Source organism: Gambusia affinis, linkage group LG11, assembly GCF_019740435.1.
Source record: "Gambusia affinis linkage group LG11, SWU_Gaff_1.0, whole genome shotgun sequence".
Classification (NCBI taxonomy): Eukaryota; Metazoa; Chordata; class Actinopteri; order Cyprinodontiformes; family Poeciliidae; genus Gambusia; species Gambusia affinis.
The window spans coordinates 21,738,109-21,756,867 of NC_057878.1; the positions used below are offsets into that span (position 1 = coordinate 21,738,109).

Consider the following 18,759-nt stretch of genomic DNA (forward strand, 5'->3'; position numbering starts at 1 on the left):
TGTAGATTTTCATTGATTATTCTGTGCAAAATTTATTAAGCTCAGATTAGAGAGAGTCTGTGAAAAGTCATTCAGTTCACATAAATAAACTTAGTCTTTCCCTACGATTCATTCATTCTGTTCTGTCAGTGACTTTTTCAGTTTCTAGATGAAAAAAGCATCAAGATACGTACATAATAATGTGGTCTGATGGAGCTCAAAAATATATATATTTTTTTAAATCAAAGAAATTACAGATTCTGTAATGGTTTATACATTTACTAATCACATAAATTATACTTAGTGACAAAGTCTGAATAATATGCAGCAACCTACATGAAGGAATACAGACAAGATGTTTCATGTATCAAGGTTGAGTATCCAGATAAATCATAGTTTGTATTAAAATAAAATGAATAAATATCTACTAAAGAAAAATTGTTAAAGAACCATATTTATTTATTCATTTTTCATCTTAAAAAAGTAACTTTTGCAAAAAGAGGATGGATAGAGGAAGAGGATTTTAAAAAAGTAACCACATAATTAAAATTCAATGAGGTAATTATTCCATAAAAATCATGAATAAATTGCTAAAACCTGCATTAGTTATTACAAATACTAAAACATTTGTTGGTTCAAAGTTATTAGTAGCCACTGTTGAAGGTTTAAAGAACCTTTTGTGGCTTTATGGCCACAAGTTGCAGAACTCTGAGCTTAATCATGTAACAGTTAGTAACTCAGAAATTAACACCCATTTTGATCATTTTCTACTTCAAGATCCACCTGCATTATTCCAGTTTGGATGCAGACATTTCCATCAGTGTCATGAATAAGAAAAGCAGATCGCAAAACAATCAGTCATAAAATATATAAAAATTTATTTCTTTTTGCCAATGTCAAAAGTGAATAAAATTATAATAATGAATTACTGATTGAAGAGAAAGTTTGCAAAAACAACCAAAAAAAAAAATGCTGTAAAATATATTTTAAGAATCTCATTATTCTAGCAAGAAAGAAAAACTCTCCAGTGTCTCAACAATTAGGATTTCCAAGCATTACCATTACAGATAATTGCTCTATATTTGTATTTTTATTTATTTATCAGACTTTATGCGTGAATAACATTTGTAGGAGAGAAAAGTCTAATAATTTTTAGGATCGCCTCTAACGTTAAAGTTTTATCTGCGCTTATGAGATTCCTACAAACTGCAGTAAAGGCCAACAGAGAGCCAACTCCATTAAGACAGTTAGAAAAAAACCCTCCAATCAACACAGGAAAATACTGTACATTAACAGACATGATTAAATCATTACGCAGCTGCTCCAGCACCAAAATTTTCATCTCTAATAGAGACTCTTGTTGCACTAATTTGAACAAAACTGCTGAAGTGATCACGAGAGCTCAAGGACTTAATAAGTAAATGTTAAAGAAGCTGAAGGAATAATTTGGAGCAGCTTCTCCAGTGATTGCAAAGGCACTGTTTAAGTATGCATGGTACAGAGGTGGAGCAAATCCACATTTAGAAAGGCGATGCCACTTGATTGCAGCGCAAGTCTTAAATCTTGCTGATTTATTTTGATGGTAGTCAATTTCATGAGTCTACTAAGGAAGCTAAAAGCTTTCGATCCATGTTTAGGAAAAAAGTGATTGCATTAAATTACCAGAGGTTTTGTTTCATTATTTTAAAGAATTACCCTTCACATTTAGGTTGACAAGTGAAAATTGCTGAGAGAAGAGCGAGCATAAAATAATAGATATTGAAATGAGTGGCATGACTCAAGGTAAATCAACAAGCATGTGGCTGTTTAGTGTTGCATAAATCCTTAAGAACAAATATATAAACACCTATTTTTCAAAAACAGTTTAATGAAGGCTTTTCATATCCATCTTAAACATCTTATGTACAGTAACTCTCCATCAGAGCCAGGGCTTGGCCAGCAGCAGCCTTCATTGTCGACAGGAACAGAAGTGAAGCAGATGCTAAAGGATGATTTGGTTTTTGAAGCCGCGGTTCAGATCTTTGTGTGGAAGCACAATCGAGTTCAGTATGATCACCTCAGAAGGAATGGTCACGTTGCAACCTGAGGAGAAAGAAAACATTACACCAATGATGAGAGCAAAAAATGAATCCTCAGTCAAAACACAGTCAGAGAAATTTAAATTGGATGCAGCACCTTAAAAGGTTCTGTCCATTGCTCTATTGAAAATTAATCACCATTAATGTACAGCACACATCTTGTCTCATGACAACAAATTCAATCTAACTGATTGGGATTTTCTGATTTTGTCTCTGGACTTGACTGGTTATCACTCCTAAAAGCCAGTTAAAAACATATTTTTAATCTGCTTTTTATTCATTTTTGGGGGGATTTAATGCACTATTACTTTGTGCCTATAATAAAGTATTTTGTAATATGTAGATCTTGAAAATTGCTTTCTAAACAAAGTTTTACTCACTTACTCAGGCTGCGTTCACACTGCAGCCTGAAGAGACCCAATTCCAATTTTTTTTGACGAAATGCGACCTGCATCTGATCTTTTCAAGACTTCCGGATTATTTTCAAATGTGATTCAGGCCACTTGGTTATCCGATATTTATACGATTCAAATGTAACCCAACGTCCAGGTCGCGTTCAACCGACCTGAACTTCACCGATACTCGATAAACGTCACTATTCTGCGTCCTGATATGCGCAAGTGGGAAGAAAAACAACAACCATGAGTTGTTAAAGTGCTGGTTCCGATTGGACAACAATTTCAAGATCATAAGCTATGCTCCACCGTTAGCATCCATGTGTACTTCAGCAAAACACTGAGCACTTCTTCTTTATATGGCAGTTGGCAGAACACTGAGAACGCTGACGTTATTGCGCCCTCTACTGCGCATGTGGGACACTTTCAGGTCGTTTGCATTTCACACTGGAGATCACATACTAGTCACATATATTTGAAAGTGTGAAAGATCACGGCAAAAAATCTGACTTGATAAAAAAAATTGGAATTGGGTCACTCCGAGCTCCAGTGTGAACGCAGCCTTACAGACCAACAGAAAGTTGTGAAGGAGAAGGTAAATCCTGAGCGGCTTTCAAAAATAAACATTTGATGACGGTGTTTTGCCTACAGCCCAATTTACTCTGATGAACTGAAATAAAATCCGAGGCAGCCAGCCTTGAGAGGTTATCTAGTTAGGAAGTAGAGCCCTCCACTTCATTTGTGTCTGACTTGGGTAATACACATAATGTCACAAACAAAGACATCCAGTGAGGCTTACCAAGAATAGTTATAGAAGGAGTGAGTTTTCCATCTCTGAAGAGCGTCTCGCTGTCAATCTTTGCAAATGGATCATTTGGGTTTGGGTCACTGGGAGTTCCTTCTACTCTTGCCCACTTGCCTATGGTACTATCCCATCCCACAATACTGTTCAAAACACAACACTGATCCTGAAAAAGAATGCAATAATAAAAAAGACGCAATAAGGTAACAATCATTTGAAATCTAGAATTAATTAACAGCTGAATGTACTTTGACTAAAACATCAATGGATTTCAGATATCCAGTAAAATAATATTGAGACATCCAGCAGGGAGCATTTATTTAGAGGAATACATCAACTAAGAATTTGGTCTTGTATGCATTATGCAATAAAAGCCAATAAATCTCCAGTGGAATAAATCCAGGTTAAATGTCCCGCAGTCTTCACAGGAGACATGGGAGTAAATTATAGCAGCCTGAAAATCGTTAGCCATGATATCTTTGTACCAGGCAGTGGCAAAAATATTTTTGGAGACAGATGAAGATGATGATCTCATTTTTAGCTCTAAGGTCACCTTAATATTAAGCAAAATGTAACAGTTTTACTCAGTAAGAAAATATTAAATAAAAAAAAATAAATATATATATATATAATAATAACTTTTCACTTGAGTTCATCACACAGAATGGCTAACCTGTAGGTTTGCACCATGAAGAATGATTGATTCTCGCACTCTGACCCCGGCACCGATGGTAACACCAGTGCCAATGGAGACGTTGGGACCTAACTGCAAAAATAAATACAAAAACAAATAAAAAAATAAATAAATAAAAAATAGAACCCAAACTTATCACAACAAAATACATGGCAGGGTAACATTTCAACAGTCCATTGCACAACTATGGAAAAAGTTTACTAATTATCTGAGAGGCAGCCGGAATCATGAGGAATCAAAAAGGAAAATAATCCAGACTTTTATAGATATACTCACAAACAAATTCTAGGCAATAAATGATGCCTCATTTATTTCATGTGTGATGAAGTTTTTACATATTAATGTAATATTTAGTCAGTTGGACAGCAGCAGATGCTCCCCACAGATACTAGTAGCATTGCTCAAGATAATATAGAATAATAAATAAATAAATGATTTATTTATATGTATATAAATAGTAATATAATATCTATTATATTAGATTGAATTATATCTACTTTAGCATCTACAATATATCATGTATTATATATGATAAAAATATATGTTATATATATTAACATAATATAAATAATATCATTAATCATTTAAAATAAATAATATATGCTAAAGCTTAAAATGTTGGAAGCAGTAATTTTTAAAATTTCCCAATATATTTCAAGCAAGAGGTAAAGTAGTTCTGTTTTTTATAACAGACTGCTATTTTTAGGGGTTTTCTCTTGAATAAACATTATTACTGTTTTTAGACTAAACATATAAAAAGAGACAAGAACTTGCACGTATTACATCTGTTGACAATTGTTTACAGTTACATAATATGAAGTTTCGGTTGTCAGTGAGGCACGTTGGAGTTTATTTATGTTTAGTTGCACTGACTGTTACTAGTAGAGGACAGTGAGGAAGCCCTCAGCAACAATCAAAGTTACTCATGTGACTTTTCGGGAAAACAAACTGGTCACCTCTGACCTCGATCAAGCTAAAGATGATCGCATTGCTTCAAAAACAAGAGGCTAACAAATGAGATTTTGAGAGCACTGCAACTTAACAGATAAGCTGACTTGTAGCAATAAGCAACAATCATCTAGCAGAAGGTTTTAGACCAATAAGTGTTAAAAATGCATGCAATAGTAAAGTAGAGGGATCCCATGCCCCAGTATGACTAAGTCTGCTTCTGCTGTATTTCATGTCTTCTTGGCTACTGTTACATTGCTGTATTTAAACAGAGATATTGTGTTTCTATTTAGAGTTCTTACCACAGCAGTGGGATCAATACTGGCTGTAGGATGAATATAGACATTACCTGCGCAGAAGGAAAGTGAGTGTGAGTTGACGTGTACCAGTCAATATTTTTTGGGGTGGATGCACAGCAGGTTTATAAGTCGTACCAGTTATTTTGGGAGCTCCCTCTTTATTAGGAGCCAGTCTTTCAGGGTGAGTTGTGCGATATTGATTGAGGTACAATCGACTGGCATAAATCGCAGACCTGTGAAACGGAACAAAAATAGTTTGACAGCAAACAAAAGCAGAAAAAAAATCAGATTCTCGTCTGAATGAGTCACAACTGATTTGGCTACCAGATTTGCCGTGACAACATAAAAGATCACGACGTCTGTTATGCAGCAGGTAAAAATGTTTTACTCACCCTGCAGATTTAATCTGGCTCCAGAAGCTGAGGGTTTTGTAGACGTAGAGTTTGCGCTGTCCGGCCAGGGCAGTAAATATGTCCTGCTCCAGCCTGATGGCTTCTGCTCTGTGCCAGCCGTTGGTTGGCTCCTCTCTGCACCAAACAGATTGTCAGACTTAGGTTGAGAACTTTAAAAGTTTAGGCATCAATCAATAAAAGACTTTATGAAGCTTTAGGACAACGTGGGCGTTTGGGCTAATGGCAGTTTTTTTGCCCTTCCCACTCAAGTGTTTTTTTTTTTTTTTTTATTTCTTCAGCACAAGCTACTTAAAGTAAATTGGTGATATGTAAACAGCATCTAAAGTTTTCAAGGCTTGTCCACAAAAAATAGAATGTTTCCAAAACAATCGTTGCATTTGGATTTTCTAAAAAACCTTGTAAAACATGGCATTATGTCACTAAAGGTCTTCATAAAAATTTAATGAAATCAATAATTGTGACAAACATGTATGTTGTGATATAAAGCAATCACTAAAAAGCAAAGGAGACGTGAAGCATGCAATGTAAAGCTTTGGGTTGTGCGCTGGAAACCATTACAGTGGCATCTGTTTACAAGAACCATTGTGTTAGCATCAATTTAAGAAGAAGATGTCACTCTAAACTTAATTCAGAAAAAAATAACCAATCAATTAGTCCAACTGAACTGTTTCATATGCATAAATATTATCAGTATGCACCAAGGTTTAGGTTGAAATTACCCTGCTATGCTTTTTTTTTTACTTTTAAAGAAATATTGGTTTTAATCAACTTTTATTTAGCCACACTTTACACATTTTTAATACAATGCCTGCTGTAAAATGTTGTTTTACTCTTTCACCATGCAAAAGGACTGCTGGACAAAAGGCGGCCATTTTTAGATAAATGAAAACATGAAACTCCTCTGTTTTAAGTGAAACTAGAGTTTTTAAGAGTCCTGTTTAATTATTTTATTATGTAAAGTGGTAAAATTGCACATTTATGAATCCATATGCATTGAAACTATTGCTGTTGTGTTATTTTTATGATGTGGACCCCACATTGTCATGGCAATAGTGAATAGAAATCCAAATAAATAAACAAATCCAGCTGCAGGTTGCGCAGGAACCTCAATTATATTGTTTTATTCAATAAAGCATTTTTATCCACTTTTAAGACCTGTAAACAAAAAAACAATCCAGTAACAAAACTTACTAGTTTTTATTCCATTACTTTAAGATTTTGTTGCAAAATCTTTATTGACGAGGCTCAAACAGGCAATAAGAGAAAAGGATCATGCTGCAAAGGTTTCAAGGTTAGGAATCAAACCTGTTATTAGCCTCTGTACATGGAGCTCTACATCTATGTCACATGCTGTCCCCAGTAACCCAGATACCGCCAAAAGACGCTTTTCTTTAACAAATAAAACACAGCTATGATTTAACTATTATCTAGTCTCCAGTTTAAGATGAGACACATAAAAGGCATGTAGACTTTGATGGCTTCAGTGGTGAAACCAAAGCTAATTACTTAGTGGTAAACCCTCCCAAAAAAAATCTTAAAGAAGAGTTTACATTCCCCATATTAATCAGGGTATCTGACTTGGTGTATTGTAAGATCAAAGAGAGTCTTAAATATTGATGAAAAAGAATATTTTAAAAGATCAAACCCATAATCGAAGACTTACTAAGAGAAGAGTGGATGTATGAAGAAGCAGAGCAATCCCTGAGAGACGGCAGTAAAAGCCTTCTCATTTCTATCAAGAATCTCTGATGTGCTCCAAAGTTTGCTGATTCAGCACCAGCTCCAGTTAAGGTCCATTGAAGTTAGCAGGTGAATTATTCATGGTGCGGGTTGTCTTTTCCTCAGATTTCTTAAATGTGCTTTGTGTACCATTGTGAGAGCAGTGTGGCATTTAAGTGTATGTAAGCAGCTGCAGGCATTACATGAAGGACGGTAAAAATGTTCTGAAGTTAAGAATAAAACAAACAAAAAAAAGTCAAACAAGATCACTAACAAAGTTTCACCTACTCCCAAAAAAAATCAGTAAATATTATTCTAGACTAAACAAATGCACTCCAGGTCAATTTGTCCCTTTGCCAGTTCCTATTTCCTTTTTGTACCTTTAAACATTTTGTAAAAAGTGTTAAACCATTGGGTATAAGTTTGTCTCTCTTGGTTGTTAGGTATTTTACAAGAATTATACAGATAAATAATGATAAAAAAATACTAAAGTCTAGATTGCATGTAAAAGCATTCACACCCTATGACCTTTATCATATTGTCTCATTCAAGCCTTTGAAGTAGGGCTGAAACGATTAATCGGATTAATCTTCAACTAATTTAGTAACCGATTGTAAACAGGAGAATACAGACTCAAAAAAGGCCATTTGCTGAAAGAACATCTTATTCAGAGCAGTAATTAAGCCAAAATTGTATGAATTATATCTACATTTTGCATTTAGGATAAAAACAGCTTTGTATGTTTCACCCAAAACTCCTCAAGTGGAACAGCTTTATCTTCACCTGGTTCAGTTTCACTAAGGAATGCTACGTCATTGTTGGGTTTGGAGGTTTAGCCTTGTGGGGAGTTTTATTCTTCTTCCAGCAGGGGGAGCCAGGAGGTTACGGGTGATTGAAGGGCGGTTCTCGCGCCGGTGCGTGGTGGCACAATCATCGCCAGCTTAAGAGAAGCGGGCGGCGGCTTCTCCGACGCCAGAGTGTTGACCAGTAATGGTACACAGAGCCCCCAGAGTGACCTCTCTGAGTATTTTCCAAGAAGCCTATTTTGTAATCTCTCCTTGTTTCCCCGCTTCCAGGTGCACTTTGTGACGCTGAGTTCCTATCTGTTGAGAACCCTGTTCTGGCCGTGGGTTTCCCTCCCCGTGACGCTCCAACTCCCTTGTCCGCTACCCCTGAAGATTCCCCGACCGTCAGCTTCCAAGGCTCCAGACCCCACCTGAGTTTACCCTCCGGGCGGATGAACCTCTCCCCACTCTGTAAGCCCGTTCCAGAAACAGTTTGATTCCAGTCTGCATTACACTTACCTTTCCTCTTCCGTGCCTCCAGCGCTGAGACGACTCCGTTCCAGGTTTCCCCCCAAGAAGACATTATTCTGTTGTTTTTTTTTGTTTCTTTAAAGAAAAAGAAAGGAGAAAGAAAGAAAAGAAAATAAACTTGTTCTATCTGATTACTTGTGTTTCTGCATGTGGGTCAAGCGCGTAACTCCAACCATGACAGAACACTCTGGCCAATCCGCTGACCCAGCAGAAGCACTTAGGAGGACGTTGGCTGATCAAAACTCACTCATCCAATCCCACGACGCAGCCTTAAGAATTCTTGGAAGCCAGCAAAATGAAACTAATCAGCGCTTAGATAACCTGACTAACCTCCTGCAAAGGGTTCTTCAGCAGGGCGCTGCCGACGCTCCTGCCGCTCCTGCCGCTCCTGCCGTGTCTGATCCGGCTCCAGATCCTGATCCGGCTTCTTCAGTTCATCCCGGGTTTTCTGAGGTTCGTCCGCCCAATCCAGAGAAATACTCAGGTGAAGTTTATCGGTGTGGGGGGTTTCTTTTACAATGTTCCCTAGCCTTCAACCACTCCCCACGGAGTTTTATTCATGATGGTTCAAAGATCTCCTTCATACTCTCTCATTTGTCAGGAAGAGCTCTAGAATGGGCGGAGGCCAGATTTAAAGATCCCACCAATTATGGCTGCTCATTTAAAGATTTCCTGGTGGAATTCAAACAGACTTTCAATCAAGAACCAGATAACACGGCCTGCTCTAGAAATCTATTATCAATTAAACAAGGGCCTAGATCTGTAGCCGACTTTGCAGTTGACTTCAGGATCGGAGCAGCCTCCTCAGGTTGGAACGAGCCGGCCCTGAAAAGTACGTTTTTTAATGCTCTAAATGAGTCACTTAAAGACGAATTGGCCACCATCGATGAACCAAGTACTCTTAATGATTTAATTTCTCTGGCGATTCGTTTAGACAATCGCATGAGAGATCGGCATAAGGAAAAGACGAGGAGAAATCCCCCTGTGAAATTCTCTCTCCCCGTGGTGTCACCACCCTCTCACTATCCACCTCAGTCCCAGACCCCGTCAGGTCCGTCAGAGCCGGAACCAATGCAATTAGGGCGAGCTCGACTTTCTCCTGAGGAACGTCAAAGAAGGATGAGTGCCCATCTGTGTTTATACTGCGGGTTACCAGGCCATTACATCGCCTCTTGTCCAACTCGATCAAAAGCCCAGGCCCGTCAGTAGAGGTGAGGAGGCTGGCGGGCCAATTAAAACAAGAAAAGAATTCTCCTCGATTTCTACTTCCTGCCACTCTGTTCATCCGAGATGAATCGCTCAGTTTATCCGCGCTTATTGATTCCGGGTGCGAGCAGAATCTCTTAGACTCCAACTTAGTCAAACAGATGGCTATTGACACTATTCCCCTCCCGGTCCCACTTCGGGTTACTGCCCTGGACGGTAAATCATTACAGCAAGTCACTCACAAGACCAAACCGCTACGACTGATCATTTCCGGCAACCACAGCGAACAAATCTCATTTTTTGTTTTTCCTTCAGCTAACTCTACCATAGTTTTGGGATTTAGTTGGCTTCAAAAACATAACCCTCATATAAACTGGGCGGATTCACATATTGAATCCTGGTCTCATAATTGTCACTCTGATTGTCTCCACTCCGCCGTTCCTCCGCGTTCCCCGCCGGCAGCCTTGCAAGAGGCCGACCCTCCCGACATGACTAAAATCCCAGCAGAGTATCAAGATTTAGCGCCAGTCTTCAGCAAAACTAAGGGGCTGTCACTTCCCCCCCATCGTCCTTACGATTGCGCAATTGATCTCCTCCCCGGAGCTCCACTACCATCCAGCCGCCTCTATAACATCTCCCGACCCGAACGGGAGGCCATGGAGAACTACATTAAAGAATCCTTGGCTGCAGGCATCATTCGTCCCTCCTCCTCTCCTTTAGGAGCTGGATTTTTTTTTGTGGGGAAAAAAGATGGATCCCTGAGACCCTGCATTGATTATCGGGGTCTAAATCAGATTACCGTAAAAAATAAATACCCATTGCCTCTTCTATCCTCGGCTCTAGAACCAGTTCATGGCGCTACGGTTTTTACTAAACTCGACCTACGTAATGCTTACCATTTACTCCGCATCCGGCAGGGGGATGAATGGAAAACAGCGTTCAAGACTCCCTTAGGTCAGTTTGAGTATTTAGTTATGCCTTTTGGTTTATCCAATGCCCCAGCATTTTTTCAAGCATTAGTTAATGATGTTCTCCGTGATTTCCTAAACATTTTCGTTTTTGTCTATCTCGATGATATACTCATTTACTCTAAAACCCTCTCAGAACACAAGCAGCACGTCCGGATGGTCCTTCAACGCCTCTTAGAGAATAAGCTGTTTGTAAAGGTCGAGAAATGCGAGTTCCACCAGCAATCTGTAACATTCTTAGGATTCGTACTTGAGGGCGGGCAGGTCCGACCTTCAACGGAAAAAATAAGAGCAGTTTTAGAATGGCCCGTACCACAGACCCGAAAACAACTGCAGAGATTCCTGGGTTTTGCGAACTTCTACAGGCGTTTTATTCGCAACTACAGCCAGACAGCCTTGCCCCTCACCGCTCTCACCTCCATAAAGACTCCGTTCAAATGGACCCCCGAAGTGGAGAAGGCTTTCCTCCTCCTCAAGTCTCTGTTTGCTGAAGCCCCTGTCCTCATTCAGCCGGACCCTAATAAACAGTTTATTGTGGAGGTGGACGCCTCTGAGTCTGGGGTGGGGGCAGTGCTTTCTCAATTTTCCGACTCTGACAACAAAACTCACCCCTGTGCATTCTTCTCTCGTAGACTATCCTCATGAACGCAATTACGATGTGGGCGATCGTGAGTTGCTGGCCATCAAACTGGCTCTAGAGGAGTGGCGGCACTGGTTGGAGGGGGCTGAACATCCAGTACTGGTCTGGACAGATCACAAAAACTTATCCTACCTTCAGTCAGCCAAACGCCTCAATCCCCGTCAGTCCCGCTGGTCCCTGTTCTTTTCAAGGTTTAATCTGTCTATTTCTTACCGTCCTGGCTCCAGAAATATTAAACCAGATGCCTTATCCCGATTATACTCATCTGATGATTCAGAAAAGACCCCGACCACCATCCTTCCTCCCAGCTGCACTGTCGCTTCCGTGACCTGGGAAATAGAAGACATAATTAATCAAGCTCAGCAATCAGAACCAGACCCGGGAACCGGCCCCGCTAATCGGATATACGTCCCGTCTACTGTCCGCGCTCGCCTCATCCATTGGTTACATACAGCTAAATTCGCCGCTCACCCCGGCATCAGTCGTACCACAGCCCTCATAAATCGCCGCTTCTGGTGGCCGTCCTTACATAAAGACGTGAAGGAATATGTGCTCGCCTGTACCATCTGTGCCAGAAACAAACCATCGCATCAGCCACCAGCCGGTCTTCTCCAGCCATTACCCATCCCCAAACGACCCTGGTCGCACATCTCCATTGATTTCGTTACCGGACTTCCTGTTTCCAGAGGTATGACCACAATCTTCACTATTATTGATCGTTTTTCTAAATCCTGCCACCTCATCCCTCTCAGAAAACTCCCCACAGCCTCACAAACGGCTCAGCTCCTCATTAAGCATATTTTCAGGCTTCATGGCATACCTCAGGAGATCCTGTCGGACCGTGGCTCCCAGTTCACGTCGCAAGTTTGGAGAAGTTTCTGCTCTGCGCTCGGAGCTAAGATCTGCTTGACGTCTGGATACCACCCCCAGTCTAATGGTCAAACCGAGAGGATGAATCAAGAGCTCGAGTCAACCTTGAGATGCTTCACATCAACTAATCCGTCCGACTGGAGCCAGTTCCTACCCTGGGTGGAATACGCGCACAATGCGCATATCTCCACAGCTACAGGTTTTTCTCCGTTCGAGGTCTCCTTAGGATACCAACCTCCACTGTTCACAGCTGATGAGAAGGAGATTGCAGTCACCTCCGTGCAACATCACATCCGCCGCTGCAGAAAGGTCTGGGAAACAGCTGTCTCCGTCCTCAATCGCACCGCGGAACAGAATCGCCGTTACGCCGACCGGAGGAGAATTCCCGCCCCGCAGTACGCCCCCGGACAAAAGGTTTGGCTCTCGGCTCGGGATATTCCCTTAAAATCCATGTGTAGGAAACTCTCCCCCAGGTTCATTGGTCCTTACGAAATAGAAGCCGTCCTGAGTCCCACCGCTGTCCGTCTCCACCTGCCGTCTTCTCTGCGTATCCACCCCACATTCCATGTCTCGCACATTAAACCAGTCCAGACCAGTACTTTGTGCCCTCCTTCCAAGCCCCCTCCTCCCGCCCGGGACATTGATGGGCACCCGGCCTTCACAGTCCGCCGGGTCGTGGACTCCCGTCGGCGGGGTCGCGGTTGGCAGTACCTCGTCGACTGGGAGGGCTACGGCCCGGAGGAGCGCTCTTGGGTGCCAGGTTCGTTTATCTTGGATCCCGCGCTGATAACAGCGTATAGATCGTCTCTATCTTCTGGTTCTGTTGGGCCGCCAGGTGGCGGCCGGTGAGTTTGGAGGTTTAGCCTTGAGGGGAGTTTTATTCTTCTTCCAGCAGGGGGAGCCAGGAGGTTACGGGTGATTGAGGGGCGGGTCTCGCGCACCGGTGCGTAATTGGCACAATCATCGCCAGCTTAAGAGAAGCGGGCGGCGGCTTCTCCGACGCCAGAGTGTTGACCAGTAATGGTACACAGAGCCCCCAGAGTGACCTCTCTGAGTATTTTCCAAGAAGCCTATTTTGTAATCTCTCCTTGTTTCCCCGCTTCCAGGTGCACTTTGTGACGCTGAGTTCCTATCTGTTGAGAACCCTGTTCTGGCCGTGGGTTTCCCTCCCCGTGACGCTCCAACTCCCTTGTCCGCTACCCCTGAAGATTCCCCGACCGTCAGCTTCCAAGGCTCCAGACCCCACCTGAGTTTACCCTCCGGGCGGATGAACCTCTCCCCACTCTGTAAGCCCGTTCCAGAAACAGTTTGATTCCAGTCTGCATTACACTTACCTTTCCTCTTCCGTGCCTCCAGCGCTGAGACGACTCCGTTCCAGGTTTCCCCCCAAGAAGACATTATTCTGTTGTTTTTTTGTTTCTTTAAAGAAAAAGAAAGGAGAAAGAAAGAAAAGAAAATAAACTTGTTCTATCTGATTACTTGTGTTTCTGCATGTGGGTCAAGCGCGTAACTCCAACCATGACAGTCATTGTGTTTCAGCACTAAATGTTTTGTTTTCTTATTTTTAAAAAAGCAACTGAAGTATTTATTTGCATATTAAAACAGTTGTTGTTACATAAAAAAATCTGTAAAAATTTTTTTTATTTATCTGATTAATAGATTAATTGTTAGAAAAAATTATGGAATACTTTATTACTAAAATTATCTGTCCCACTTTGAAGTTGAGTCTCCACCAGCTGTGCACATTGAAATTTTTGGTCATTCCTCTTGACTAAATACCTAAACAGGAAGTAAAATATCATTTTCCAAGGTACTGACATTGTTTCTGACGTTAGGGAGACACTACACAAGTTTCATAGTTGCCAAAGGTTTAGATAAAAATAGGTGTTCACACTAAGGCTGTAGGGGGATCACACACCTTACAACTGCGCCAGCTGAAGGATCACAGACTACAGGATTTTTTTCACCAACTAAAGCCAACTGAATACATCAAAGTGTTGTGGCGGCAACCGTTTGAAGGATGAAACAAACATACCAGCAGGTGGTGGAGACAGAATATCCAGACAAATCCAGGATAGTTTCTTTAGAAGAAAATCTATTTGACTCATGGATTCTTTTCAATAAAAATATATATTAGGTATCCACTTCTCTGATTTGAAGTAAATTACTCAAAAAATAAATAAAGGGCCACCTTGTAAACAAAAGTCTCAACAACAAACACAAAGCATTCTTCAGAAAACTGTGATTTAGTCAAGCATTCACACAGAAACCATTGTTATCTCAGCTTTTTGCGGATTGAAGCTCGACACATACTCTAGTTGTTCTAAAGTCACACCACACAGCCTAAACATACCAACTTACCCATCGTATGGATAGCTGATGATTGTATAAGGAAACAGAAAACATGGCATAGAAGGGGAGAAATGGAAAAAAGTAAACAAATGAAGAGGATCAAAGAAATGAGAAAATGGTGTTCACATGCAGCCTCAGACCCTCATGAAAGAGAAAAGTGCTGCGACTTACAGCAACATGTCCTGCTGGTTCTTCTGAAAGACGGCACCGATGTGCTGGAAGATCTCTGGGTTGAACAGGTATATACCACAGTTGATAATATCGCTCACAAATGTGCTGGGCTTTTCCACATAATGCAGAACCTGAACAAAAAAATAATAATTTTCAAGTCTCATTTTCAATGTCTTTCAAAGTTTAAACGCTGATGAATGGCTAGGTGGACCAGATAAGGGGCAGTGAATACCTCATTTGTTTCCTCGTTCTCCACAATGCAACCATAATTCATGGACTGCTTCCTGTTTGCCTGAGAGTCGAGAAGTTTTCACATTAAGAGTCTAACAGAAAAGTTTTAATAACAGTGAACAACACAACAGTGGCTGCTAATCGTAAAATCTCACCGTTGTCCCTAGAATAACAAAACTGTTTGGCTCTCCGTGCTCTTTCTGGAAGTTGAGCATCTCTGTGAGAGGAAACGCTGAGCAAACATCAGCATTCAGAACAAAGAAAGCCTCTGGACTGCCAGAGAGAATCTGATCTCTGAAGTGATAAATGCCCCCTCCAGTGCCCAGGGCTGCAAACTCCTGTAAATACCTGCAGTGCAGAGTGGAGAACAAAGAGATAGCTGTAATTGTTTAGCAATGTTGGTGCATTATAGCTGTAAAGTTCCTCCTTTCCCATAGATTTAAATAAAAAAAGGTGATAAGTTTGTTTTAAAGAAAAATGTTGCCATTGTTTTTTTCTGTATTTCTCTAATGATGAAAACAAAAGGTCTCTTGTTCACCTAATGGACATTTTGAACTCCTGCTGCGCATTAAACAGGAATCGGTTCAGTTCTTCATTAGGCTGATAAAAGCCGATGAGCAAAATCTCCTTTAGGTTTGGCACCTAAACGAACAAAAAAAAAACAAGAACATTTATTTGAAAGGAAACAAAGACTGACAAAAAAACAACATGATAATTATGGATAAAGCTGGTTTCCTTAACAGGCAACATGCTCATCAATTGGTAAAGAAAGGTTTAAATTCAAAGGTATAATAATTTGCTTGTGGCTCGATTTAAATAACTAGTATAAAATAAAGGACGGATCATTTTAAGTTTCAAAAAACCTCGTTGAAAAAGTGGATTTGGGTCAGAAAAAGAAACATGCAGTCAGTCTTTGCATCACTTTGTAAAGTTATGTAACAATGTACAAGTTTTAACCAATAGTATGCTTTCTGAGAACCCCGGACCCAGAAGAACAATTTAAACCTAAATAATTAAATGGCTAAAACTAATTAAAGCCAGCAAGTTAAAATGCAAAGATAATATAACAGATGAATAAATGCACCATTAAGCTATCAGCATTATCTACAATGTTTACAAATACCATAATTATTTCTCTATTATTAGTAGTGAGTGTGTTAGTGGTCAGTGCCAAAAAAACCAAAAACAATTTCATGTTGCATTGTGCCCTGCGACAGACTGGCAACCTGTCCAGGGTGACCCCGCCTCTCGCCCGGAACGTAGCTGGAGATTGGCACCAGCAACCCTCCCGACCCCATTTGGGACAAGGGTGAACAGAAAATGGATGGATGGATGTTGCATATGCAATTTATCAGTCTCTCAAAATTGAGAGAATTCACAAATTCTCGTTTATTGAGATACAACTGTACACAACCTGGGACTGATGAGAGAAGCACTCACTTTGACACACGCCTCAATGTGGTGCTGAAGCATGGGGACACCAGCCACTGGAAACAATGGTTTGGGAACTTCGAAAGACAATGGTCTGAATCTTGTCCCTGAAAAGCAAAAAAAAAAAAAAAAAAAAAAAAAAAGCACCAGATTACCTTTAACAACACATTTTAATATATCGTTATCTGGTACAACACTGGACCGATTTGAGTCTTACCTAAAGAACAGAGACTTATTTGTGACAACATGTAACATTTCATCTGAGCTAACATAAATCCCATCAGGAGTACATCTTCCATCTTGGCACCTGTCTTATTTAAGATTTACATGTTTCCACTTTCTCAAATTACAATAAGTAATAAGAATAGCTACCATAAATACACAGATGATACACAGCTCTACTTTACGATGTCACCATTTGAACCCTTACAAGCATTCAACAGATGCACAAAAAGAAAAAAGAAAAAGTCAGTGTGTAAAAAAGTTAAAGTGCCACAGCTGTCTTCATCTGAAACTGAAGTTGTTACTTTTGGACATAAAGAGAAACAATATAGAGTCAGCATAAATATAGATATAGAGTCTGTGAGTACACAGATTCTGTTGTTATATCTAGAAATGAGTGATCAGCTGTGAAATCTGGTTGTACTGATGGATTCAGACCTGAACCTTCCGAGACACAAAGACAGTTACAAAGTTGGCCTTCCATCACCTGAAGAATATCTCCAGGGTTAAAGGACTAATGTCCCAACATGATTTTGAAAAGGTCATCCATGTGTTTATCTTTATTCACATTGATCACTGCAATAGTGTCTTCACCAGTCTGCCTACAATGTCAATCAGACATCTGCTGATCCAGAACTGTGTCTCTTCCTCGCTACGATTAGAAAGTTTACATCATCAGCTGTGCATTTCTTTTTATAACTACACAGTATTTATGCTGAAATGTTGCCCTTTTATTCTTCCTTCAGCTTTTATATATTTCTGCTTTTGAGTGAATACATTGCCTGTCATATTGCTGCTGTTGCACAGAAATTTCCCCATTGTGGGAGAATATAGGATATACTTATTCTGTTATAGTAGCAAAATAAATCTTGTACAAGTGTAACTACAATAGAGTTTCTCCTTCAGCTTTAAATAGGTTGAGAGCATAGACGTGTGGACATTAAACATTACTAGAAGATGTCTTGATTTGTGTGTCTTCGGATTAAGCCACGTCAGTCACATAAACAAGCTCAGCCAGTTTGTTAGCATTAGCAGCTTAGCTTCCCTTCAATAGTACCGAGACCACCGGCTATGGACAAGATGCAGGCGGACTCACCTTTTTGGGGACCTCCGATTAAAATGACCGCCTTCAGCATGTTGACCGAGGAGCTGTATTGTCCCAGAACACCTGCCTGATGTCAACCTGTAACAGCTGGCTGCTCACTTCCGGATCCACGTACTACTTGTGACGTTACGAGATTACCGCAAAAACCCGGAGCAGAGTATGTGACAGGACGGGATTTAAGAGGTGTTGTTCAGTTTCTAAACTACAAATCTTAAAAATATCTTAAGATTTAGTAAAACAGAACAGAATTTGAACGTTTGTTACTTTAAATGTTCGTCTATAACGCAGATCATTGGTAAATATCCAAGATAAAGAAAGATGGAATCATTTATTTCTTAGTATTTTGTTGCAAAACATGCAGAAATGAATACAAATCTTCAAAAATCAACATGTAATATTATTCTACACAACAAAACCGCACATACAGCCTAAACATTAATTAACCTTGACTGTAGAAACTTTTTGTGCCTTTCTTTAAACAATGGTTTTCTTGTTGCCACTGATTTAATACGGCCAGATTTGTGGCTTGCCCAAGTGTCCTATTAACAGCTTCTCTCATCTGAATTGTGGATGTCTGCAGTTCCAACAATTTCTCTATTAATGCTCTTCTTGCCTGTTGGTTAGGTGAACAACAAAGTCTTCATAGGTTGGCAGATGCTATATGCTCCTTCCACTTAGAGTAAATGCTCAGAAAAATGCTTTAAGGTTGGGATGTTGTTTAATTTACAACCTAAACATGCTGAAAATGTCCCCACATTTTTAATTCTGACCTGTCTGGTGTGTTTCTTGGCATTCGGCATTCACTCTGGACAACCAATACATTCTTTAAAATCCCACATAGAAACTCACTTTTACACTTGGGTTTTAGTTTGACTTCAATTTAAGTCCAATCAGCTTCTTTATGCTCCACTGTTTATAGT

The 18,759-nt window shown here is 40.2% G+C and overlaps 1 protein-coding gene across 3 annotated transcripts; it reads right to left on the reverse strand.

Moving 5' to 3' along the window:
* Positions 1 to 1,826: 1,826 nt before the first annotated feature.
* On the reverse strand, positions 1,827 to 17,971 carry gmppaa (GDP-mannose pyrophosphorylase Aa). Of its 3 annotated transcripts, XM_044131542.1 has the most exons (14): positions 17,831 to 17,970; positions 16,522 to 16,619; positions 15,620 to 15,723; positions 15,237 to 15,429; positions 15,083 to 15,142; positions 14,851 to 14,981; positions 14,689 to 14,703; positions 8,632 to 8,718; positions 5,588 to 5,722; positions 5,331 to 5,428; positions 5,199 to 5,245; positions 3,928 to 4,020; positions 3,252 to 3,420; positions 1,827 to 2,061 (listed from the first exon to the last, which is right to left on the reverse strand). In XM_044131542.1, exons 1-14 carry the CDS (start codon positions 17,868 to 17,870, stop codon positions 1,961 to 1,963), a joined length of 1,371 nt encoding a protein of 456 aa, XP_043987477.1. In that variant the 5' UTR covers positions 17,871 to 17,970; the 3' UTR covers positions 1,827 to 1,960. The 3 variants fall into 3 exon arrangements, with proteins under 3 accessions (XP_043987477.1, XP_043987478.1, XP_043987479.1); XM_044131543.1 differs by lacking the exon at positions 8,632 to 8,718; XM_044131544.1 differs by lacking the exons at positions 8,632 to 8,718; positions 14,689 to 14,703 and having other exon boundaries at positions 17,831 to 17,971.
* Between the last annotated feature and the right edge of the window lie 788 nt (positions 17,972 to 18,759).